The sequence below is a fragment of the Microtus pennsylvanicus genome, chromosome 5, assembly GCF_037038515.1.
Source record: "Microtus pennsylvanicus isolate mMicPen1 chromosome 5, mMicPen1.hap1, whole genome shotgun sequence".
Lineage (NCBI taxonomy): Eukaryota > Metazoa > Chordata > Mammalia > Rodentia > Cricetidae > Microtus > Microtus pennsylvanicus.
Window position 1 is genome coordinate 25706125 of NC_134583.1, and position 26296 is coordinate 25732420.

General features: G+C 45.9%; 1 protein-coding gene across 4 annotated transcripts in view; it reads left to right on the forward strand.

Moving 5' to 3' along the window:
* The window catches only part of Sulf1 (sulfatase 1), a 164972-nt gene that overhangs the window by 119885 nt on the left and 18791 nt on the right, over positions 1-26296 (forward strand). For all 4 annotated transcript variants that reach the window (XM_075971381.1, XM_075971384.1, XM_075971382.1 and 1 more), the window contains 8 exons: positions 2952-3102; positions 4353-4528; positions 6904-7032; positions 7313-7369; positions 8562-8691; positions 21231-21447; positions 23524-23776; positions 25576-25672. In XM_075971381.1, the coding sequence (XP_075827496.1) occupies positions 2952-3102; positions 4353-4528; positions 6904-7032; positions 7313-7369; positions 8562-8691; positions 21231-21447; positions 23524-23776; positions 25576-25672 (1210 nt within the window). The remainder of the gene's footprint in view (positions 1-2951; positions 3103-4352; positions 4529-6903; positions 7033-7312; positions 7370-8561; positions 8692-21230; positions 21448-23523; positions 23777-25575; positions 25673-26296) is intronic.

Consider the following 26296-nt stretch of genomic DNA (forward strand, 5'->3'; position numbering starts at 1 on the left):
CACAATGTTGTCAGTTCCAGCAATCCGGCCCCTCCACCTGCAGGTCCCTGAACAGCTGTTGTTCTGGAGGGCTGGGGGGAGCAGTGGCTGTCTGCCTTCCTTTAAAAAGCAAATGTGTGCCCCAGATCCCCGCTACCCGCTGGGATCCCACCTGGAATGTCATCCTCCAAGCTAGAGGTCAGCTCCCATATTGAGAAAGTCAGAAAACTACAGGGAGAGGGGTGGACAGCTTTGACAACAGGCCCTGAACTCTCCCTTTTAATATAAGCCAGATTTAACATATGTCATTCGGTAAATCCGGGAGTCCAATTTGAGGCTTGTAATTTGCTGCAAGCTTCCCGGCTCCTCAAAGTGAGGTGGGGCTTCCCGGAGCACATCAAGGTAGCTGGTGGAAGATGTAATTTGCCCACTGTGAGGCTGCATGCCGGTTCCCTATTGTAATTTTTATTTGCGTTGAGGTTTTGTGGTTTAAAAAAAAGTGAACTAGATTTATTTTTAAATTAAGCCGACCTAACTTCAAAGGCAGTGAGGGGACGATGCGTATTATACAGAACCCCTGTGTAATCTCTTACAGCTGTATTCCCTTTCGGACCACAATGGGTAAATGGCTAGGAGACCTTTCATGACCAATGCGCTGTCTTTCTCTGACCTCATACCCGCCCCCTCCCATGGGTGCAAAACCCTTGCATGGGGATTTTAAAGCCCCTCTGCCCTTCTCAGCTTCTAAGTCTAATCCTGTTTGTAACGCGACCTGCTGCATAGACAATGAGAAAGGCAGACTTCAGTCCTTGCTGGTGCCCACTGTGACCCATTTCTAGAAAGGAGGACTCCTTCCAGGTCAAAACTTTGGACCAGTTGGTTCCAGAATCTTCTGGAGGAAATACTGATACGATAGAAAGTTTCTTTTTGACAGAGTCTCAGAAAGGGAAAGGAAAGAAAGGATGAAAATTTCCCTTGAAAAGGATGGTGGATAGAGCTCAGAGAATCTGCCATTTAATATCAGAGGATTGTTTCAAGCCAGACATTTACATGAAAAGAATGTGCTTACTGACCTGTGGAGGAAACTCATAAGCTCTGTTCTCCAGGCTTAGAGGAATGCCCCTCAGCTGTTCACAGATGTGTAAGCTGACTGTTCCCTTTCACTCTTAGGCTGTCTTGTCCCCTTAGTGGAACTCATGTTCTCTACTCATCGTTAGTACTTTGGGGACGGTGTCTTCAGAGTCTAATTAGGGAGCATGATGCTTGCTCTCACGTCAGACTTTCAACAGTGTGAATGGGCTCTGCGACCCTCCTGGCAGGAGAAAATGTGAAAGACAGGTGGCCTTTCTGTGGCTCGGTGTGCACAAGAGCATCCCCGAGTACCACCACGCAAGTGTCCTGTGGGAGGTTCCTAGTGTTACTAGTTCAGTGTGGTACTTGCTGAGGTCTCCTGAAATCACCAGGCTTGCAGAGACTGTTTCCAGACTCCACTTCAGACTTCCTTGTCTACAGTCTTTCAACTGTAGACTTCTACCCCCAAAACAGAGGCAGGGAAACAGATCAATACGGATGGTGGCTTTCTCTGTGCCACTGGCTGTTTGGAAATCTGTGCTTAAAAACTCTCTAAGACCGAGGGTCACCCTTGCTCACCCCTTTGTTCATGTTGTTGAAGTATGTGAACTATGAAAATCCAGACTTGCTTCCACTATCTTTGCTAAACTTTGCAAATTATTTGCCCGCCTTGGTTTCCTCATCTATAAAATAGTAGTAGATTATTAAGGATAGTAAACCTGTTAACCAGACGAACTGAGACAATCAAATTAGTTAAAATATATATATATATAATAATTTGCGTAATACTTTACAGTAAATCCACCTTCTGTGAGCTTTAATAGCCTGTGAAGAACAGGTTTGAACGAATGAGTAATAGTGTCTCGGTATAAGAATCTTGCTAACGCTAGGCAGTGGTGGCACACTACCTTATCCACAGTGCTCAGAAGGCAGAGGCAGGCGGATCTTTGAGTTCAAGGCCAGCCTGGTCTACAAAGTGGGTTCCAGGACAGTCAGGGATACACAGGGAAACCTTGTCTGGGAAAAACAAAAACAGAACCAAACAAACACAAGAGAATCTTGCTAACAGGCCTGTGCTTCAGATGCCTGAAACAGTAGCATCTAAGGGAATCAAGGAAAATTTCGACAGAATCATTTTGAGTGCCCAGGGCTGTGTAACTGATGCCACTGATCTCTGCAACCCATTGTATATAGGTGTGAACAGGACTATTCTACAGCAAAAGGACCCACTTCTCTATAGTTAACAAAACCGTTGTGCCCTTCTACCCCTACTGATTTCTCTACGAAGCAAGTATTTTATTGATAAATGTGTAAATTGAAGACATAGTCTTGGCTATAGTTCCAGCAAATATAACTGAATTAACAGTTTTAATATACAACATGAAGAACAAGCACATCTCTTGAAGATGTATGAGTGGTCGATAAGATTATCTTAAAGATTAATGTGTTGAATTGTAAGTCAGCCTCAACCCACATAGCTTGCTGGTGACTTTATTTATTAGGCTCATTAGCAATAAACATTTCACGAGCTAGCAAGAACATTCCTTTCTGCGTTTCCATTTTATCTGTAAACCTGAAACAACCATCCTCATCACCATGTACCGCTCACACATTTTATTCACGGAACCCAGCTGAGCTTGCATTAATCGCATGTTCAGTCAGAGTATTATCAGCTTGAATTTACATCCCTACATAGGATGTATACTGCTTGGGATGGTGAAGGCTACAGTCTCAGAACTCAAAGAGATCTCATGATGTTTGAGAAAAAAATACTTTAGCTGTGACTAAATTATCTCTCAGAAGTGATTATTTTTACAACCTTTAGCTTGAAATGCTTCCCCAAATGGCTAAGCTTTTGTAAAAATGTGTAAATGACAAGACTGCTTTCTGCGTGTTTTTAGAACTCCAAGCTATAACTATGCACCGAACATGGACAAACACTGGATCATGCAGTACACAGGCCCCATGCTGCCCATCCACATGGAGTTCACCAACGTCCTCCAGCGCAAACGACTGCAGACCCTGATGTCAGTGGACGACTCCGTAGAGAGGGTAAGACCACCTCCCCCTCAGCGACAGGTTTTCATCTAACTCCCTGATGTCAGTGGACGACTCCGTAGAGAGGGTAAAGCCACCTCCCCCCTCAACGACAGGTTTTCATCTAACTCCCTGATGTCAGTGGACAACTCCGTAGAGAGGGTAAGGCCACCTCCCCCTCAGCGACAGGTTTTCATCTAACTTCCTCCCATAGATCCGTCTAGCCACTCCAGCTTTTGTTTCTTAATGTTGTGTGAAGGGAGAGAAACATGTGTGTCCAGCAACATCCTCACCCCTGTCCCCTTGTCCTGTTTCTTTGAGTCTGCTTCTTAAGGCGTCAGTAACAAAGGATTGAAAAATCAAAATATTATAAATCAGGGTCCATAAAACTCTTAAAAGCTTTCAGAAATTAAACAAATCATGTCAGTGAGTAAGGCAGATTTAATATAACGCAGTAGAGACTGGCAATGGTTGGGGTGAGAGTAAAATCAAGGCCCCTCCCTAACGCAAATAGCAGCCAATCAACTCCAGTCAACCTTGGCAGTAGAAAAATGGAAATTAAGTATGATATGTTTTCTGGCTTTTGGCTGTCCTGGAACTCACTTTGTAGACCAGGCTGGTGTTGAACTCACAGAGATCCATCTGCCTCTATCTCGAATGCTGGGATTAAAGGTGTGTGCCACCACCTCCAGGCTGCTTTCAAGCTTTGTAAGAAAGACTGAGTCTTCCCAGATTGGGTCTTCTTCACACTTATAAATTAATTAAAGGATGAAATAAAGGATTAATAAATGAAATAATGGGTGAAAGGATTAAATGAAAGTGATGAAGTTCAACGTTGCTTTAGTCATAGATTTTTCAAAGTGAAATCCAGAGAGTTTGTTGGGATAGGCGGTTTATGACTTCCTTTCGTTGTTTGCTTGTTTAGCAAACAGGAAGCAAATTGTGTAAGGAATATATGCTAGATTAAAAAAAAAAAGGTTTTTGACTATAGTGTGAAATATTTCACCACCGGAATCATAAATATTTTAAAATGTGGATGGTATCCCTGTTTGCCAGCCTTACTAAGGCAACTCTTGGCTTTTGAAAAATGACGGGAGTCAGGCGTGGTGGTGCATATCTTTAATCTCAGCACGTGGGAGGCAGAGGCAGCCAGAGCACTGTGACTTCAACACTAGCCGGGTCCCTTGGGGGAAGCTGAGGCAAGGCTGTGGCATGTCACCGCCCATGCAACACTTGGGTCTGACTTGTCCTGTGCTCTGTTGCAGCTGTACAACATGCTGGTGGAGACGGGAGAGCTGGACAACACCTACATCATCTACACCGCCGACCACGGGTACCACATCGGACAGTTCGGACTGGTCAAGGGGAAATCCATGCCGTATGACTTCGACATCCGTGTGCCTTTCTTTATTCGTGGGCCAAGCATAGAACCAGGGTCCATGTACGTATTTCTCTGAAGCATCTAAGATAATTCAGATCCTAATCTCAGTGTCTGGTTTCTTTCCATCCAGAACTAAAGAAGGAAGACATGGGGTTGGCAATGTACCTTCCCTGCCACCTAGTAATTCAACTATACTATTTAAACTATCAGTGACTGATTCTCTCAAACTGAGAAAAGGCCGTTTCCTTTTGCCCTGTGTATATGGCCAGTGTGTGCTCTTAGAGAACACTGTCCCTCTTTGAATCAGAGATTCACTGTCACTTTTTATAAAGCCCAATGTCATCTTCCTAGCTTTTAATCCAGAGTCTAAATGCCTGGTTTTATTTTAAGAGAAAAGAGACTTAAATGAGTTGTTTCTGTCACCGAGACAAGCCCTGTATCCCGTTCTCTGCTGATGTTCTCCTCACAGACACAGGTGCCCATGCCCCTTGCCTAGCATATTAACTTGCTTTTTAGTAAACTGAGATCATGTGTATGGAGAATAATGGAAGTGGCAAAAGACAAAATTGGAATTAGAATTCCAAACAGTGTCTACCCATGGACTCAGGCAAAACCAAGAAGCTATGTGGGCAGAGAGAACCTTCCTGATAGTTTTTTCCATCTTTTTTTTCCTATTTATCTATTCTTTTCTTATACAATGCATCCTGACCAAAGTGTCTCCTCCCTCCAGTCTTCCCAGCATGCCCCTTCCCTTCTACCCCACATTTACTGCTTCTCCATTACCTTTCAGAAAAAAAGCAGGCCTCCAAGGGCTATCATCCAAAACCACATAACAAGATGTAATAAGATTAGGTGCAAAACCTCATATCAAGGTTGTATGAGACAACCAGTAGGAGAAAAAGGGTCCCAAGAGCAGGCAAAATGAAAAGTCAGAGATACCCCCCACACTCCCACTGCTGTGAGTTCCACGAGAACACTCAGCTACACAACCATAAGGTATAAACAGAGGGGCTGGTTGAGACCCGTGCAGGCGCAGTGTTTGTCACTGTGAGCCCTATGAGCCGGGCTTAGTTGATTCTGTGGACCATGTTCTCCTGGTGTCCTGACTCCTCTGGTTCCTACAATCCTTCCTCCCCTTCTTCTACATGGTTCCCCAGCTCTGCCTAGTGCTTAGCTGTGGGGGAAAAAATAGTATAACAACATCATCAAAACAAAAAGACAAGCCTGGTGGTGGTGGTGCAGTCCTTTATCCCAGCACTTGGGAGTCAGAGGCAAGCAAACCTCTGTGAGTTCAAGGTCAGCCTGGTCTACAGAGTTAGTTCCAGGACAGCCAGAGCTACACAGAGAAACCCTGGCTCAAAAAAACAAACAACAAAGCAAGCAAACAAACAAACAAAAACAAGATCACTACAGGGAAAGAGAGAATGGAATATATGTTACATGAAGGCAAACAAAAGAGACTATTTGAATGCCAACAAGAGCAAAAAGGGGTAAGGGTAGGGAAATCAGGAATGTAATATCAAAATGTCATAATGAGATTCATTTCTTTGTATGCTAACTTAAAATTAATTTTGAAAATTTCTTAGAAACCATCTAGGTATAGTCATCTGTAGTTAGCTTTGTACATTTAAGGTCTCAGTCATAAGGCAAACTAAAAACTGTGCGGTTTCTTACAATATTTACTTCACAGCTTAATTCAAGGGGAGTTCTGGAATATCACGTTTTAGAAGAAGCATATCTTCACACACAGAGAGACACACACACACAAACACACACACATGCCATGGCATTGGAAAGATGGCTCCATAGTTAAGAGCTTTCACTGTTCTTGTAGAGAAGCCCTCTTCAGTTGCCAGCACCCACATCAGACAGCCCATAACTGCCTGGGACTCCAGCTCCACAGAATCAACACCTCTGGCATCTGTAGGCACCTCACGTGCACACACCCACATGCACACACACCCACACATAATTAAAAATAATGAGGGGCTAGAGAGACGGCTTAGAGGTTAAGAGACTGGCTGCTCTTCCAAAGGACGCGGGTTCAATTCCCAGCACCCACATGACAGCTGACAACTGTCTATAATTCTACTTCCACCTTCGAACAGACCTGCATATAGGCAAGCAGCAATGCACATAAAATAATACAAAATAAAAAATTGAAAAAATTAATAATGAAAGAATTAAAAGCACCAGGTACCAATACACATCTTGCCTGGCTGTGTATTCAAGACACAGTGGTTAGGGGACATCTCTTCAGACCCACGTGAAAACCCACAGAGCCGTTGCTGTCCTACCACTCATCCCTCCCCTGGGGAACAGATGAGAAGGAGGGGAGGCTCAAAGATCGATGAGCCAAGGCTGTGAAAAATCCATCTCTGTCGCCTTCTGCCACCTGCTTTAGATCTAGCCTGGAACCATCTGTCTCTTTCCAGAGTCCCACAGATTGTTCTAAACATCGATCTTGCCCCTACCATCCTGGATATCGCAGGGCTTGACACTCCTCCTGACGTGGATGGCAAGTCTGTCCTCAAACTTCTAGACCTGGAGAAGCCAGGTAACAGGTGTGTCTGCATGTCTCCTCCCAGCCAGCCCCCAAGCACACCAAGTTCCCGCTGGTACCCAAAGCCAGGCAGTGCTGAAAACCATGGAGGTAAAACAAGTTTTGCCCACGAGGATTCCTACAGACTCAGCCCTTCTCGGCTGTTTGTGAGTTGCGCATTGATGCCAATGCAGTCATGGTCTGTGGGAAGTGGGAGGCGTTTCTTTAAATAAACTGTTAGCACAGATCCACTTGGGAAAACATCCAGATGCTAACAGTAAATATTATTATTTTGTTTTCAGGTTTCGAACAAACAAGAAGGCCAAGATTTGGCGTGATACATTCCTAGTGGAAAGAGGGTAATTATTGGTTCCTGGGGTGCTTCTGGGAACCGGTTCTAGTGGGCAGCTCTTTCTGCTGGGCATGTTTCCCCTTCTCATTTTGGTTTGCTAAGCATGCAGATTTCACAAACCCAGTTGCAAGTTTGACTTTACTATTTTACTTTCTTTATAAGTGAGTGTGTGCACGTACATGTGCATGTGTGTGTGCGCCCGTGTTACCCATGCATGACACATTCAGAAAGACCAAAGGCCAAGTTTCAAGCGTCGGTTCTCTCTTGTCATAGGTTCTGGAGAGCAAACCCAGCTGTCAGTCACACTCAGCGAGCACTTGCCTGCTGAGCATGGCCCTAGCCCCATAGTCTGAATAACTGTCTATTCCCTGCCAGTCAGCAGGCACAATCACTACAGGAGAACCCTAACGAGCAAATTGCCCTAAGGTGGACTGCAACCTTTCCATGGGTATAGATTCATGGTGGCACTTCTCAGCCTGGATTCTTAGCAAGTCAACTGACTGTCTGCCGCAGTCCTCAGTCAGTCAGCCTTCCCTGCACCCTACTCCAGATGTCTTTTTCATTATGTTCTTTTCATAAGGAACTGTTGACTTATATACATTTCTATTAACTTCTATGTATTATTGCCACTGTAATTGTTTCCATAGTTACTTCCGGGGTATCTGTTTTGTGATATACATTGCTATGTTTTTCTCTTGTGTAAACTTGAGAGAGAGAGACAGAGAGAGAGAGAAGCGTTAATACAATTGTTTATTTACAAAGAGAACCTGGAGGGTTTTTGTTTGGTTGGAAGGTTTCGTTTGGTCTGTTTTGCTTTTTTGAGACAGGGTTTTTCTGTGCAGCCCTGGCTAACCTGGAACCAGCTCTTGTAGACCAGGCTGGCATGGAACTCACAGAGATCTGCCTGCCTCCGCCTCCCAAGTGCTGGGATTAAAGGCGTGAGCCACCACGGGCCAGCTGGCAAACCCTGAGTGTTTGTCTAGGGCTGTGTTTGGAAACAACGCTTTCCGAGAGAGTGGTGGTTCCTCTGCATCTTCATAGGATCCCACTTGTCTGTTGGGCTCCCTCAGAGGACAGCAGCATCTGCACCCACCTGTCTGAAGGAATGAGGAGCTGCTGACAGGGGAAGGAGGACGTGAGAGAATTGGGAAGGTGACTGAGTGCTTCTCCAGTAAGATGCTTTCTTCTTTCTGTCAAAGGAAATTTTTACGAAAGAAAGAGGAAGCCAGCAAGAATATCCAACAGTCAAACCACTTGCCCAAATATGAGAGGGTCAAGGAACTGTGCCAGCAGGCCAGATACCAGACAGCGTGTGAGCAACCTGGGCAGGTGAGTGTAGCGGCTCTTTTCTCCACCCCTCCTGGGCTCCCTCTAAGATAAACAAGTTTTAGACATCTGTGTATCCCTAAGGTTTCCATGGGTTGATGAGGGCAAACGCAGTGACAGCTCTGCCCCTCCAGGACTGTCGACTGGCCATGCCTAGCCTTCTCATCGCTACCCAGGCCCCTCTGGTTAACAAAGATGGCTCTCAGAGGTATTTCTGTGCCAAAGGGCACCGGCACCATCAGAGTGGGCCATCTAGCTGTGTTCTAAAGATCACATACTCAAGATGGAGATGACTGCTGAGCAGTGGCATGATGGGACCTTTCTGTCCTAAACAGAAGCAAGAAGTCATCTAACCAGGGTGCATGATGGGATCTGTACCAAAACTGGGAAAGAAAAGCAGTCTATATGTTCACTTTTAACTCACAAAAAAGAAAAAACATGGTTTTTTGAGACAGTGTTTCTTTGTAAAACAGCCCTGGATGTCCTGGAATTTGCTTTGTAGACCAGGCTGGCCTTGAATCCACTGAGATCCACCTGTCTCTGCCTCTTAAGTGTTAATATTAAAAGCGTGCGCCATTACCACCCAGTGCTCACAAACTTTTCGATATCAACTGTGATTATGAAATTTAATCGTGGCTAACATAACATCTGTTATCAGTGAGAAATGAAAACTCTATTCAATGAATTAACACCACATAAAAGAAAATTGGGCTGGGCATAGTGGCGCACACCTTTAATCTCATCACTCTGGAGGCAGAAGCAGGTGCATCTCTGTGAGTTCCAAGCCAACCTAGTCTACAGGAATTCCAGGCCAACCAGGGATTCATGGCCTGAAAATTTTCATTTCTTGGAAATGAAAGACATAGAGAAAGCAAGAAGAAGAAGAAGAAGAAGAAGAAGAAGAAGAAGAAGAAGAAGAAGAAGAAGAAGAAGAAGAAGAAGAAGAAGAAGAAGAAGTAGGGACATGAGGCCACCAATAATTTTAAAAACTCTTTGGTTGGAAACTGTGCCAAATAAAAGGATATCTATACAGGCTAAAGGAAAATTCCATGTTCCAATGGAATGGCAAAAGAAAAAAAAAGAGAGAGGAATGAAGGAAAGAAGAAGGGAGGGAGGAAAGAAGGAAGGGAGGGAGGGAGGGAGGGAGGAAGGAAGGAAGGAAGGAAGGAAGGAAGGAAGGAAGGAAGGAAGGGTGTTTGAAAGAAGAGAAGGACGGATACAACTGTCCCTAGACTTCTGGCTCCTGCAGGCTGAATGTGTGATGTTTGTGTGTGTCTACTGACTGGAACTTGCGCATCTTTCTCGTCTGTAGCCACGGGAATCTCCATCTTACAGACAGGTGGCTAGTTTAATGACAAATCTAGTATCTCAGAGGAATTATCTAATTAAGAAAACACAGAACAACGGGTTGGAGAAATGACTTGGCAATTAGGGGTACAAACTGTTCTTTCAGACGACCCAAATTCAGTTCCCAGCACCCGTACTGGGCAGTTCCAAGGGCCTCCTAAGTAAGATGCCTGCACTCAGGTGCACGTGCGCACACACAGCTCATATATACGCACATAATTAAAGGTAACAGAAATAAACCTAAACAAATAAACAAAGGGCACTTGCTGCCCTCCAAGATAAATTACCTTAACTAAAGAAAGGGGTTTTTTGTTAGTTTGTATTTTTTGTTTTTTTGTATTTTGGTATTTTCAAGCCAGGGTTTGGCTGTCCTGGAACTAGTTCTGTAGACCAGACTGGCTTCAAACTGTCTCTCCCTTCCACGTTCTGGGAAATCCTATGGGTAATTTCTCTTTTTTTTTTTTTTTTTATTTTCGAGACAGGGTTTCTTTGTAGCTTTTGGTTCCTGTCCTGGAACTAACTCTTGTAGACCAGGCTGGCCTCGAACTCACAGAGATCCGCCTGCCTCTGCCTCCCGAGTGCTGGGATTAAAGGCATGTGCCACCACCACCCGGCTTGGGTAATTTCTTTTTAATTACAAACTTCTCTGAACTTTAGAGATCCACATAATTAGCCAACTTCATCTAAAGATATTAGGCACGAGAAATGGGCCACTTAGTTACTATTAAATGGCTTCATTCATTGTGGTCTTACTAAAAGGTCCCCAGTATCCTAAATGCAATGTCACGGTCAACAACTTGATACTCGCCTCTCACTTTCTTGTTTTCAGGGTTACTTTGAAGGATAAAAGGCTGGGGAGGAAAAGGGGCCCAGGGGATAAAATAATACTCGTATATTAGTCTAGTCAGCCTTAGTTTTCAAGGGATTCACAGAAAAGCTTAGACCTATTCATCACGTTTTAACTCAACATCTCAATATCTCACAAGGACACTCTTAGGTATTGTTATGAGGGCAACCTCAGGATTCTTCTGTAGCTCAACGGGCTAATGCACTTTGTTCAGGAGTTGGAAATGCTCACTAGTGTATCCTCTGCAGATTGCTAATCTCATTAGGATCCAAGCCCTCTGCGTGGTGAGCAAGACATAGATTTTGGAATGAGGCACGCTGCTTACCCACTTTCAGTATATCGTTCTGGAAATTTCTTATTATGGCTTGTGCCGAAACTTCCATCTGTGTCCTAGAGGGCAAATAGAGTATAGATACAATCACGTAATTTTGGCAAAAGCCTCACACTTTCATGCTGCCCATTAACAACATTAAAAACCTAATTTTGTTTTTTTCATAGTCTTCCAAACTTAATTTGTTCCCGTGAAATGATTTTCTGGCAGTCTCTCTAGAACGTTCCCCTGTTGCTTTCTTTCTATGAGGAACAGTCTGAACTTAGATTTCCTCACCGGGGTGTTTAAGAATGTCAGAGCTAGCCCCCCTCTGAAGCACCTGAACTAATGAACAAAGAATCAGGTTATACCTCAATGGCGAACTTCCTCCTGTAGAGATTCTCTAAGCTGGGCAGAGTCCTTATCTCCTCGCATTTGCTTTCCTATCCAGCTACACTGGAGATTATCTTTTTGCAGACAGTATCACTGACTTAAGAGAGAGTCCAGAATAAGAAGGTTGTATTGTCTGGGACCGGCGTGACAGCTCAGGAGACAGTTCAGGCTAGAGCTGACTAGTTTGGAGTCTTTTATTTATTCTAAATACTGTATTCTATTTATAAATTCTTTATAAATTCTATTTATAAATTTATAAAAATTCTAATACCGGATAGTGAGTCCAGGGCTTCACGCGTGCCTGGCACATGCACTACCAACCCAGCATCCACTCTGGATCCTCGGCTTCATGTTTGGCCTGTGCCCTCCTCTTGCTAAGGTCACCAGCCTTCACCCTCTGGTCTGACATTTTGTGCGCTGCTGAAGAAAACTCAGCAATGGCAGCTCTCTGCTCGCCATCCCAGCCCCCAGAGTGAGTGTCTTATCCTTACCTGGTCACCTAGGGAGCTATGCTTAGTGCATGGAGCAACATAATTAAAGAAAAAAAGGCTGGAGCTTAAGAGGTTTGGGCTACATACAGTAGCTGCTGCCTCCTAGTCGTGCGTCCTGAACAAGCCATTTAAATTCTCCCAGGTCTCAGCCTTTGGTCTCTAGACTAGAGGAAGCCAACCTCTGAATTGTGAAGAGCAAGTGCTCTCCTATGAATATTGTGGGAGGAGGGACTGGGAGCAATTTCTCCCCGGTGAAGCTGTTGTCGCCGTCAGTCTTACCTGTTGCTTGGATTCCTATGAAGCCAACAGGGGATAAAACCGGGCTGGAGTCCCAGACACTTGGCATGACTCCTTGACTGTGTGCACACAACCACCAGCAGGGATTAATTGTGACAACATGGACATATGTGTTTGTACTGCTTCCACATTTCTGCATTAATCTGAGACAAAGTGTGAATTCCCACCACCCTCTCACTTAGGAATTCTGCCCCAAGCACATTTGTATGCACACATATAACTACCACGTGAGCACACTCACACGCCTGTGTAAAATCGAAAGGTGATACCGAGTTCTTGCTGCACATTGCTCTCTCCTGGGGAAGCTTTGGAAGCTATCAATGTACCTTCTGCCCACAGAGCAAACAGATACAATGAATACGGGTGACACCAGGCATCTGGGAGATTTCTGCATTGGTTGGTTTGTTGCTCTCTGTTTGTTCTTTGAGACAAGATGCCCATATGTAGTCCAGGCTAACCTTGAATTCTGTTCTTCTACCTCAGCATCCCAAGGGTTCGCTTCACAAACATGCTCCATCACAGGCCCCAGCCCTTGTGATTTTGGTTTGGTTTTTCCGGTGTTAAGAACACCAACCCTAGAACCAGACAACACCAAAGTTGGATGAAACTTGGAAATTTCCTAGTTGAATGAGATCATTTTCCTACCGAGGAAGTGTTGATCCAGTAAACTGAAGCCAGTTTACATCTCTTCACTTCTAACCTGGTGTCCCTCTCTGGTAACTGTCTCTACAACAGCCGGAGGCGGTAGACTCTCCCTCCACAACTCCACCTAGGGCCACGGCTCTCAGTCCTGACTGCGTTTGTAGAAGCAAAAGCCGATGCACAGGTCCACCCAGACAAATTAAATCCATGCCTCTGAGGAAAGAGATGCTTAGTTGTCAGGTCTCTTTCAAGCTTCTGGAAGAGTCTTCTGAGCAGGCCATGTCAAGGAGCACGAATGTTGAGTGAGCTTTATTGGGCATTTGCTTTTCCTGTTTGTCCTCCAGGTAGAGACATTGCTTCCTTAAATAGAAGCTGCAGAAAGGAGAGAGGCTCTGGTCATACACTTCTGAGAAGTCTTTTATATTTTTCTCTGATACTTCACAGCTTGCTCTGGCTTTAGGAGAGCAAATCTCATGTCCTTTCATTGAGTTGTTGAATCCCAGCATCTTTGCAATTCAGCTTGCCTTTCCACTGTTTTATATGTACAAAGTTGGGGATGTGCTAAAAACTCTCCAAGGGCCACAGCATCCAGACAGCTGCCAGGATTGTGAGGAAACTGGGATTCCTTTGCTGAGTACATAACTGCTCTGCTCTGAAGTCCAGGTTATCACCCAATGCTCGCTCTTCGGCCTGTCTGTCTGTCTGTCCCTTTCACACTGCGGCTGCCCGTGGGGCAGGAATAAAAGGACATTTACCAGTAGGATTTGGCTGGGTTTGTTAGTTTTCCAGAAAACAACACTTTATTTCCAGGAAGCCCCTGAACTCTGGTTAGATTCACAGCAGGGTTGTGATGTCGCCTTGGGTCACCTGATCACAGGCAGTGGAGCTTCTGCTTACTGCTCTGTGCCTTGTCCATACAAGGTTGAGTCCACTCAGCTTCGCCTCCTGGCCGCCCAACATCTCCAGCCTACGTGGAAGTCACGTCTGAACAGTCAGCATCTGCTCAGATGATTTGCTTCTGTGTGTTTGGTCTGCCCAGGACAGGGACAGAAATGTCAGGGTCACCTCTTTACTCATAAGCTGTGTCAGGTGGCCCCACCCTGATCAACTTTTACCATATCTATCACATCCCATCACACCCGGATAGACTAGCATTGTCAGCTTCCTCTGGCTTCCAAACCCGCTCACCCCTCTTTCTTAATTGCATGTAAGTTGTCTCCTCTGTTTGCCCAAATGCTCTCCCCTCACCTGAGGCCCACCTAAAGTTCCATACCCTGAGCCAGGCCAATATGCTTTTTCTAGTCATGCTCCAGAGCCTTGGGAGTGCACTGCTGTCTACACATCCTTGGGCAAGTTACTTAACTGCGCTGTCTGAGTTCCTTCATCCCTTGTGTGGACACAATCGTGCCGGCCACAGAGGTCACTGTGAAGGTTACATGGACTTCTGTGTAGTCAGACACTCAGATTCATGCGCTGGCCCACAACAAGTACTTCCCAAATGTTTCCAGGTGTTTGTCCACTGTCCTGTTTGAACTGGTGCGAGAACTGTGCTGTCCCCCACATTCGGCATTGCCTCATGCAGATGGTTGTCCAGACTGAAAGTTCTCTTTTCTGTTTCTCCTTCCTTTCTACCTTTTTCCTTCCTCCATCCATCTCCCCTCATCTCAAGAAAACAGGAGCTAAATCTCCTGGGCAAAACTTTAGTTCATTCTTATGAGAAAATTTTGCAATATCTTGAACTAAGTTATAGTTTGGACAGAGAGACAGTTATATGGTCCTTGTCCCCAACACTGAGTTTGAAAATTTCAGTGCACATCTGGTTTTCGGATGCTGACACTGGCAGGAAGTTAATCAGGTCATCCTAGAACTACTCCACAGCGATTCCATTGCAGAGAACATGATTTGACCTATATTATTACACATAAAAAGGCACACTTTGAGAATTAGCTTGTGTAATAAAACTCAGCTTTTATCTAGTCCCTGAAATACAGCAGACATTTGAAAAAGGGAACTGAAGCCCATTTTTTGTTTGTTTGCTTCATAATCAAGCAAGTGTATACTGAGGTGTAAAGCACAGCATCCTTTGCAGTCTGAGGAATACATCCTGTGCAATCTGCAGGATACATGCAGCCAGAAGGAAGGGACCACGATGCTCACCCAGTGGTTATTCCAGAAAGAAGTACCCACAGCCACCACATCGCGAACTATTGTGGTGGGCATCCCATACTTAATTTACAGACAGAGAGAATGAGGCTCAGAAGGAGAAATCAGTGGACCTGGAAGTTTATGTTCAAACCCAGATGTGTGTGGATCAAAGCCACAGACCCCTCTGGGCCAATAACCCACCCCCACATAGCGCCAGCCTTTGGGAGTCTGTGGGAGGAAGATCACACTTGAGTCCAAGATATTCTGGGGGTACATATTACTTTGAAGAGACACCATGACCACAGCAACTCTTATAAAGGAAAATATGTAATTGGGTGGCTTACAGTTAAGAGGTTCAGTCCATTATCATCATGGTGGGGCATGGCAGCATGCAGGCAGACATGGTGCTGGAGAGGAGCTGAGAGTTCCTCATCTTGCACAGACAGTAGGAAGTGAACTGAGACACTAGGTGGTATCTTGAGCATATATGAAACCTCCACACTTCCTCCAGTAAGCCCATGCCTACAAATCCACACCTCCTAAGAGTGCCACCCACTATGGGCTTATGGGGGTCAATTTCATTCAAGCCACCACAATGGGGTACACATGAAAGCCTGGTCTTTTAAGAATATACATGAGCCAGTGAGAGGGCACAATGAGTGAAAGTACTTGCTGCCCTGCCTGACAACCTGGGCTGTCTTAGAAACCATGTGAAAGAAGGGGACCATTAACTCCTGTAAATTATCCTCTGACTTCCACACAAGTTCTACGGCATGTGTATACATACATACACACACACGCACACACACTTTAAACTAAAAATAAAGAAGTCATAGCCATTAAATAAGAATAGCTGGGAAGCGGTGGCACAAGCTTTATTCCCAGGACCCAGGAGGCAGAGGCAGGTGGATCCCTGTGAGTTCGAGGCCATCCTGGCCTACAAGAGCTAGTTCCAAGACAGGCTCCAAAGTTACAGAGAAACCCTGTCTTGAAAACAAAAAACAAAAAAGCTGCTATATTCCAGAATTTATAGCCAGAGAATAAGTTGTACAGTGACTAGGTACACACTTTTAAAAAGCAACTTCTATAGCACTGACCTGGGTTCACGTACCACATCTCTTTAGAACCCAAAGCACTCAATAATTTTTAGAACACATCTTTAGGACTAAGACAGTGAGGTATTGTTTTACCAGATGCAGACAGAGTCTAGAAGAAAACCGAGGTTCTGTTGTTTGCTCAAAGTCCTAGGGGTTTTTAGACGCCCCACCCAATATTCTGTCTATTAAAGATGGCTGCTGTATTTCAAGTTCACATCACCTCCACCTCTATTAGGAATAACACATCGGAATGCAGGAAAAAGCTGTGATAACTCCAGCATTCGCTGAGTGGTGCGCCTTCACAGGGAGGCTGTTTCTGGGCTGTGCGTTTCCACTAATACTCCTGCCCCACCCAACTCCCTGGCATGCAGCCTTGATCAGGACTCCTGAGAACTAAGAAGCGGATCCTGTGGAACTCCCAGCTTCTCTAACATATAAGGCAGTGCTTTCTGTCAAGCTCCTCTTATATGTAAATAAAACCTTTCCTAAGCCCAGGACAGGCTATCAGTAACATTTCCTGCTTTGGAAAAGGAACAGGGGCAACACATTGGGTAAGTTGTAAGGATTGCAGGAGAAAATTCATGTAACCAGCTCCTAGCTTCAAGCAAGCATTCAGCGGCGTTGATGGTAAAGAATGAAAATGTTTCAAAAGGCACAGGACGTTTTTCTCACTTGGCTCCATTCTGTGAGTCTTAGCTACAAGTGGTATTCTTGGGTCCTGTGCACTGACCCCGCCTTCTTCATTGGTGCTGTTTACGCACAGGCAGGCGGAAACAGCCAAAGGCCTGCACACATGACTACCCAACTCAGCGATTCTCCACCGAGAGAACTTTGGGGGACCACTTGGGAACATGACACGTGTTCCTTGTCCCTAATTCCAAGTCAGGGTTGTTGGGGAGGCTAAAACAAATTTTATCCAGCACCTCGCTGATGGTATCCAGAACCCTGTGAGGGAGGAGTGTATGACAAGTTATGAACACAAACTTAAAATTCAGAGAGCAGAATGAGAAGTGTAATTCCAGAAAGCAGGGGAAAGGTCTGTGCAGGCGGTGAATGGCTGCTGCGTTGCACACACAGGTGGATAGAGCCATGAATTGATCGGCTTGGGAGCCTCAGGATTAGATCAAAGCCTACCAGGGACAGCCATGCTTCTGCAGGGTGCTTGTTGAATGAACACAGTGGACTCCACTTCCCATCAGCAGTTGCCTCCACCCAATTCAAGTTGAGCCTCCCAGAGGAACTGGGAGGCAAATACCTTCTCTTGTTTTGACCATTGAACAGCTTGCAGTTTTAATTTCAGAACAGTCCTTTGAAAAGCTCTCTGCCTCTGTTTCCTCCTATGTATAAACTCACCCGGGGAAACCGCCATGCTAACAGCAGCCGCTTCAAGGCTTCATTGCACAGTCATAAGAACTGTCATGGTAAGAGGCACGGCAGTGGTGGTTCTGTTTCATTGAAATTCCTAGTATGCGTGCCTTGAGAAGATTGCCTGAGCCTCCAGCTAATTACACTACGCAGAGGGGTCTGTGGCTTCTTCCTGCCAGGGAAAGCTAATTGACACTTTTGTCAAGAGCTATTGCCTTATCTAACTGTATGTGTGTGTGCAAGTCTTTGCTGTGGGGTGTGTGCACGTGCGTGTGTGGAAGTGTGTACTCATGCATGAGCATTCGACACATGCAGATATGTGTGTGTGTTTGGTCTTGTGTGGATCATTGTCTGCTCCAGAGATAGTGCCAGACACCAGGATTCTTAAACAGACGCCTCCGGAAGGCATTCCCGTTCCTTTTTCACAGGAAATCCGTGAGGAATTTGGCTGATGGCAAAATGGGTCAGATTCCAAACAGGCGGTCACTGGAAATTCTACACACACCTTTGCATCCTACAAGAATCTACTTGTACTATCAGCTCCTCTGAGCTGAAAAGAAAAAAGAAAAGGTGGGAAACCTCTTATGTGCTGTGGCCAAGAACATTAGAAAGCTTGCACCATAGCCCTTCTGTCCAGCAGGAACTATTTGGCCACGCATGGTGGTACAAACCGGCAGCCCCCGTTACAGGAGGCTGAGGCGGGAGCATCCCCTAAGCCCAGGAGCTGAGACCAAGCTTTGGAAATGATTGCTGTTTGTACCAAAAAGGGTGTGAATTGGGACCTTGGTTTGTAGGAATAGAATCATCGGCCCCGTTTTTCTGTGTGGCCGATGCTGGAGAACTGTTCAGAGTCACATTTGGTTGTGAAGGGTGTCACTGCCCACTCCTTCTGCTTCTGCAGGCCTCAGATATTGCAAATGCTGGCTGTGAATGTTATCCAGGTGGGTGGCTGCATGGTAAGCCATTTAGGTTTAAGACGGAAACAGACATATACAGAAACACCGAATCACCACCCCCAAATCTTCAAACTCTGAAATGTCTTGGCAGTATTCATCAACAAGAATCCTATAGGATGTACAGTTATTTCCTACTGAAGATGTCTTTCAGCTTCTGAGAACTTCTTCTGGGTCTCTCTCTTTTTCTCTCTGTCTTGCACACATACAACACTTTCCCAAGTTCCATGTTGTCTCCTCTGAGTGCCATAGAATCCTGCCTGGAAACTGGTGGCTTCGCTTTAGTTGGAGTAGACTCTGAAGCTAAAACTCAGCTGTTTGCCCGCTCACTGGGGAGGGAGTTAAGCAACCTGGTTGCTTTTAAACAGAGCACACATCCTGACTCAGAAACGACAGTTCGCAGTTTTTGTCCTTCTGGAATCATTTTTGAGACAATTGTGTCTGCACACTTTTAGGTGCATTTTTTCCTTGCACACAATATTTGCCCTTCACAAAGACTCAAGCACCTGAGCTACTGAAACTTCCGTACTCTCCTTCTGCTTCCCCCGTGGATTCCAGCTACAAACAGGTCCTTGAACGATGCATTGAAATCACTTAGGACTTGTTGCAGGTGCCGGTATCCAGTCAAAGTGCGGACTCACTCGTGTGACATGGCTCCTTTGGACCCAAACAAATTGATTTTATATTTTCCTATGGTTGTGTGTTTGAGATAGAGTCTTACAATCCAGGCTGCCCCTAGACAGCAATCCTCCTGTCTCAGCTTCTTGAGTGCTGAGATTACAGGCATCAGTCACCAGGATCGACTGACTTCAGTTGTCTTTTAAGATTTGTTGATTTATTTGAGGGTGTGTATTGTACCTCTGTGAGTTTATGTGCACCGCCCTTGTTCCTGGTGCTCAGGGAGTCCAGGGAGTGTTGGATTCCCTGGAAGCAGAGTTACAGGTGGAAGTGAACGGCCTGATGTGGGTGCTGGAAACTGAACCTGGGCCTCCAGAAGAGCAGAAAGGACTAAGTCACAGAGTCATCTCTCCAACCCCCATGTTTTAAGTTAAACCTTCGGCAGCTTAGTTCTTAACATTCTTGTCGTTTATGTTGCCTTTCCGTGGCTTACTTGGTAGGTAGTTGCATTCTCTTAGACGACCTCTTTTCTGGGTGGAGATATTGAACCTTCAAAGCATTCCAGGCACGCACTGAAAGAAGACAAACCTAACATGGCTGGATATGATCATCTGGCAACCCCCGGAGTACCAAGGGCTAAAGTGGAACCATGGAGTGAGCTCTAGACACTTGGGGTCCAGCTCTAAAAATTAAACATATACCAAAGACAAGCAACTCCCTTGAGGGAAAGCAAATGTGACTGCAAGGCCTTGTCACTGTGGAGGTTTAGGTACCATTTTAGACACATTTCATTTATCTGCTAACAAACCCCATCAAGTCCCTTGGCCAAACTTTACCTTTCGCACATTAGAAGTTTTGCTTCTGAGACACCTCCCGAAGGTATTGCCTTACCAGAGACGTGTGGGAGATATAGGATCCCCATAGACGGGGCTAGAGTGGGGGGCCTTTTTAGACATAACTTATTCGGCATTATACGTGACACAGCCAGCATGCTTCTCTAGAGCACAAGTAGATGGCACTGGCCACCAATCAGAAACCTGTGCATTGAAATACACAGAATCGCACCCAGGCAGTGCTTGTATGTGGGAGGGAGAGAAGGATACGTTTAACCGGGCTGGTGCCCACCCCTACTCACTCCATTAACAGATCAACTGCAGATAAAGGCCAGGATTCTCCCAGCTAACCAATGAGTATTTTAGGGCTTTCACGTAGAGTGGAGCTCCTGAGGAATCTCCCAGAGTGAGGAGATGGGGCTTCAGAAGCCTGAACCTGCAGCGGCGGCCCCATAGCCCTGTACAAAAACAGGAGCTAGGAGCCCCACTGTGACCTCCTGGCTGCGTTTTTTTTTTTCTGGGAAAGTAGGCTCCATCCTCCTGGGGGGTGCGCTGAATGCTGTGGGAGCAACTTCCTGCTTGCGTTTTCTGGTAAGGTGGACTCCTTCCCCCTGGGGTGCGCCGCATGCTGTGGGCGAGCAGGATTTGTAGAATAAGGAAAACCAAAAGAAAGAGTGCCGAGTTTGCCCAGGTCTGGGATACCCCGCGTCGGCTCTGCCTGTAATGGCCTCAAACTAAATTCCTTTCTGTGTTCCTCACGTGCCACTCTGCCCAGGATCGCGAAACCCAGAGGCAGAGAACAAAAGCAGCAAGTTTGTTTTTCCAGAACAAATGGGGCGGATTCGGGTCCTGGTGGAAACAGCCCTGACAGCTGGCTCTGTGTCTTGGGACACTAAGGGCTTTAACGTGCTCCATTCAAGACTGTTTAGTCTGGGTGCGGAGGATTCATTTATCAGCGTTCAGCTCTAGTGTCACTGAGACAGTTCTGATTTCCAGTGATTTCATTATCATCTGTATGCGCCTGCCCCGAAAGAAATAGGACCGAGAGCAGAGTTACTGCGGGGTCACTTAAAAGCGTGTCCCTTTTCATTCATACCCCTTAATGGTGTTGCCAGGGAGGGAGGGGGAAAATCCCTAGTGCTAGAGTACTTAATAAATACCACCTGGCTCAGCTTCGCCAACTGCTTCCCGCTGGCTTTTGCAGAAATGGCAATGCATTGAGGATACGTCTGGCAAGCTTCGAATCCACAAGTGTAAGGGACCCAGCGACCTGCTCACCGTCCGTCAGAGCACGCGCAACCTCTACTCTCGCGGCTTGCACGACAAAGACAAAGAGTGCCATTGTAGGGAGTCTGGTTATCGATCCAGCAGAAGCCAGAGAAAGAATCAAAGGCAGTTCCTGAGGAACCAAGGAACACCAAGTAAGCTATACCTCGTGGCAGGCGCAAGCGCTATTGAGACCCTCCCACTCCCAGCGCGACTTAGATATTATTACTGGTAGGCTAGATTTCAGAATAAAAGCAAAATCATTGTTCTGTTTAAAGTAGGGTAGTAAAGATGGGTTAGAAATTTTACTTTGCAAATATTTTCACTTAGTAGAATGAAATCCCCTCAGGCCACAGAGCGGCAGGAATGAAAGAAGGAATTGCAGTGGCTATTCTGCCAGACCAGGGTGGGTGGCTTAGGTCCATTTTATTTACTGAACCTTCATGGTAATGCCCTGATATGTCTGTCTGCCTTAAGATGCTTTAAAAGTTAAACTTCAGGTATCAGTTCATGTGTGTTTGAACCTGAGAAGAAAAGACAGGAGTAGTTTTTAAAGGCATATTTTTCATGTTTTAGACTGTATTTGTACCTTTAAATGTTGTCAAACTGCTGACAATTTCTATACTAAAAACTCTCAGGTAGCTGATTGACACGTGAGGTTATAGATTTACAGAAAAACAAAAACAAACCGGGCAGCCATCCACTGAAGTGTGTGAGTTTAGTGCCACCTAGTGGCATGTGTGAGAAGAACTCAACTCTGTGGTGACTTTTCTATTAGGAAAGTTATCTTTAAACCTGTGTCAAAGAGTTGGACACAAATCGTTCAAGAAAATAATAGGATATTTTGTGCTGAACAAAATGGACTTTAGGATCACAAATACCTTATTTGTATCCAAATTTGACTATTATTCACTTCCACAATTTTTTTCTTTGCCCCCACAAATTCTTAAAGAGGTTCATAACCAAAAAAGTTCAGAACCACTGAGTTGGCCAGCGGTGGTGGTGCACACCATTTGAGTTCGAGGCCAGCTTGATCTACAAAACGAGTACCAGAACAGTCAAGGCTACATGGAGAAACCCTGTCTCGAAACCCTCCCCCAATACCCCACCGAGTTATGGGTTTGTCTTTCTTCCTGGAAGGAGCCTGATCATATTCAAACTACACAAGAAAATCACCGCCAACACAGCCACCCTGACCCAAATGTCTCACTTAGTAACAGGGGCACTCTTCCCTTCCAGAAAGTTCTCACTGTGTGGAATCTCGTGTGACCTAGAACAAGAGTAGGTTTCCTCTTTCCCTGACATGATGGCTATGAAAGTCATCCTCTGTCATGGGGGCCTCCTCATCATCTGGGTACCAAGGGAGCAGTCTCCCCTGGAGGAGGCTGACAATTCCCATTGCTCCATCTCCGCCAGGCTTCTCAGGTGTAAACAAAGGTCAGAGCTTACACGCTAAATCTCTCCTCCAGGACCCAGTGGGCACGAGGTGTACCGTCCCATGGTCCGGATGCACGATGCCCCTTACTCATCACCGTGTGTGTTTAAACATTACCTGGCCTATGCAAGCATTTGCAGATTTACTATTTTTAGAGCATCCCCCTGTATTTGTGTAAACACGAGGTGTTGAGGGCATTCGTCCACTTGAAAAGGCAGCCCAAGGCAGTGGTGAGATGTAAGCTCACACCGCACATTCCGGCTCTGGAGCCCAGGGAAAGGCAAGCAAAACTCAGAGCTTCGGTACCCTCTTCTGAAACCGTGGCTGATCGCACCAATTCATGTTTGGTGTCTCATGAGTTCTTTCATGTAAGGAACACTATGACAATACCGCGTTTCAAGATTATGGATTCAAGATAGATCTACAGTATCCTAAGGACAATTAAAGCTAAGGGAAAGCTTGCCATTATAAATAATAAACGGGGACCATACAGTTCTTCGTTAACTGCCATAGCATAGCATAGAGCCATTCATGTTGAAAACTAGATGTGAAACCACATGGCCTGCGATTGACGGGGGAAGGGCCTGAGGCCATAGCAGTGTGACATCTGTCACAGGACACACCCAGTAGAGAGCCTGCTTTTGCCTCGTGGTTTCAGGAGCTATCCCAAGGTACCAAGGTACCAATGAAGCTGATACTGGCTGTCCCTCTCTAAGACCCTAAGGCGACGGATGATATTGTTTTCTCTGCCACGCACACCAGCTCATCTGCATTGTGGCTTTTCCTCTCATTCCAGAATATAAGCCCAGGTTTGTGCACACGCGGCAGACTCGGTCCCTGTCTGTCGAATTTGAAGGCGAAATATACGACATAAATCTGGAAGAAGAAGAACTGCAAGTGTTACCCCCTAGGAGCATTGCTAAGCGCCACGATGAGGGCCACCAGCGGCTGGGAGGCCCTCAGGCTGCTGCTGGTGACATCAGGAATGAGATGCTGGCCGATAGCAACGACGCGATGGGGCTGCCCACCACTGTCCGTGTGACACACAAGTGAGTCTGCTTCTGTAGTTCCCAGGGTGGAGGTCAGCGTTACCTCACACCCCATACAGTCACCGTGTGGGCTTGGCGGAAGGTAGCTAACACTCAGCAATGTCCAAAGGCTTGTCTGCACAACAAGAGGCACAGGGAAGCAGGGAGAAGCTGGAACCAGCAGCAACCTCCATATGTTCTTTGGGTTCCGTTTCATATTTAGCTAATTGGCCAGGAACCCAGTCAGAGCAAGTCTCCCATATTTTAACTTAGCGGTTAAGTTTCTATCCCCAAGTTGTTACCTACAGAAGTGTCTGGAAATAGGTGGAAACAATTCTAGGGACTGCTGGGGACTGTTTCATGCTCCATGGTCCCCCCTGACTTAGAGCATTGCAGAATCCGGCCTCAGAACTGAATACACCTTGAAGAAAGACAATGGGTCATAAAGAAACTTCTAGAAAATGGTTGTGGGCTAGGAATGGGTATGTAAGACACAGAAAAACCTGACCTGCCTCACAAGAGAAGACAGAAAGGATTGGAAGTCCTACCGACAAGAAACAAACACTATTTCCATAACTTTAAATTTATTAGATCTTCATTTTATCCCCAATGCCATCACCATGGAGTACCAGTTGACCCCAAATTTAGATTTCTTAGAATCACACCCCCATGTCCACCCAGTTCTATCCCTGAATTGTTACTTTGTTTAAAACTTAATGGTGTGTGGGACTAGGGACCTAGCTCAGCTGAGAGAATGTTTACCTAGTTGGCAACAATCCCTAGATTTGGGGCTGGAGAGCTGGCTCATAGCATAAGAACACTTGGCTGCTCTTCTGGAAGACCCAGGTATGGCTCCCAGCACCACATAGATAATCACAACTGTCTGTAACCCCAGTGTCAGGGGATCCAACACCCATTCTGGCTTCCACAGATGCTACATGTCCCTGGTCAATGGGTGTGCATAAAGAAAAAACACCTCTACACACAAACTACAACGGTAAAATAAGCCCTGGGATCTGGAGTTGATCACACACTATATAAACTAGGCATCTGGAAGTACACCTAGGATCTCAGCCCTCAGGAATTCAGCAGGATCAGAAGTTCAAGTCCAACCTGGGATACATGAAACTGTCTTAAGAGTGACCTAGTTGTGCAATGGTGGTGCATGCCTTTAATCCCAGCACTCAGGAGGCAGAGGCAGGTAGATATCTGTGAGTTCGAGGCCCAGCTAGTTCCAGGACAGGCTCCAAAGCTGCAGAGACTGTGTCTCAAAAATTCAGAGAGAGAGAGAGAGAAAGAGAGAGAGGACCCTAAATGGAGAAGCTGAGGGTCTAGTTCAGCTCAGTGTAAAATGCTTGTCCAGCCAGAGACCCAGGTTAGAGCCTTAGCATGGCAAAACAGGAAAAGGAAAATATCAGAGTGTAAGTGGAAATACTTGAGGTATTTTAAAAGGCAAAATAATGGAATAATATGTTTCTTCCAAGAAGTCATTTTGCATTTGTGACTGAAAATCCACACACACACACACACACACACACTTTAAAAGCTTGAGTTGGAGAGTGGAGTTTATTCAAGGGATGATGAATATGAAAAGCAGCGACAAGGTGTTCTGGGGGATGACCTAGTCACAAGCAGTGACCCTACCCCTCATCCAGCCACTGGCCAAGATGCATTCTCCTTTACCCTTGGGTAGAATCAGTTCTAAGCTTGGTGTTTGTATCTATACAAAGAGGTTGAAAGGTATTGAGTTCTCTTTGCTAGCTCTGGTGTTTCCTGATACTAGACCATAAGTCTTTCTCTTGGTCCTGTTTGGTTTTCAGATGCTTCATCCTTTCAAATGATACAATCCATTGTGAGAGAGAGCTGTACCAGTCGGCCAGAGCGTGGAAGGACCATAAGGCCTACATCGATAAAGAGGTCAGTGTTGGGCTAGGATAAAGCTCGTTGAGAGAGAGCTTGATAGTTGTAAATAAGGACCTTAGTTCTAGCCCAGCACCACAAGCATGCGAAAACACAGAAAGTGGTCCACGTGGCTGTGTGCTCAGAAAGTGATCCAGGTGGCTGTGTGCTCAGAAAGCCATCCGAGTGGCCGTGTGCTCAGAAAGCCATCCGCGTGGCCATGTGCTCAGAAAGCCATCCGAGTGGCCGTGTGCTCAGAAAGCCATCCGCGTGGCCGTGTGCTCAGAAAGCCATCCGCGTGGCCGTGTGCTCAGAAAGCCATCCGCGTGGCCGTGTGCTCAGAAAGCCGTCCGCGTGGTTGTATGCTCAGAAAGCCATCCGCGTGGCCGTGTGCTCAGAAAGCCATCCGCGTGGCCGTGTGCTCAGAAAGCCATCTGTGTGGCCGTGTGCTCAGAAAGCCATCTGTGTGGCCGTGTGCTCAGAAAGCCATCCACGTGGCCGTGTGCTCAGAAAGCCATCTGTGTGGCCGTGTGCTCAGAAAGCCATCCGCGTGGCCATGTGCTCAGAAAGCCATCCGCGTGGCCGTGTGCTCAGAAAGCCATCACGTGGTTGTGTGCTCAGAAACCCATCCACGTGGCCGTG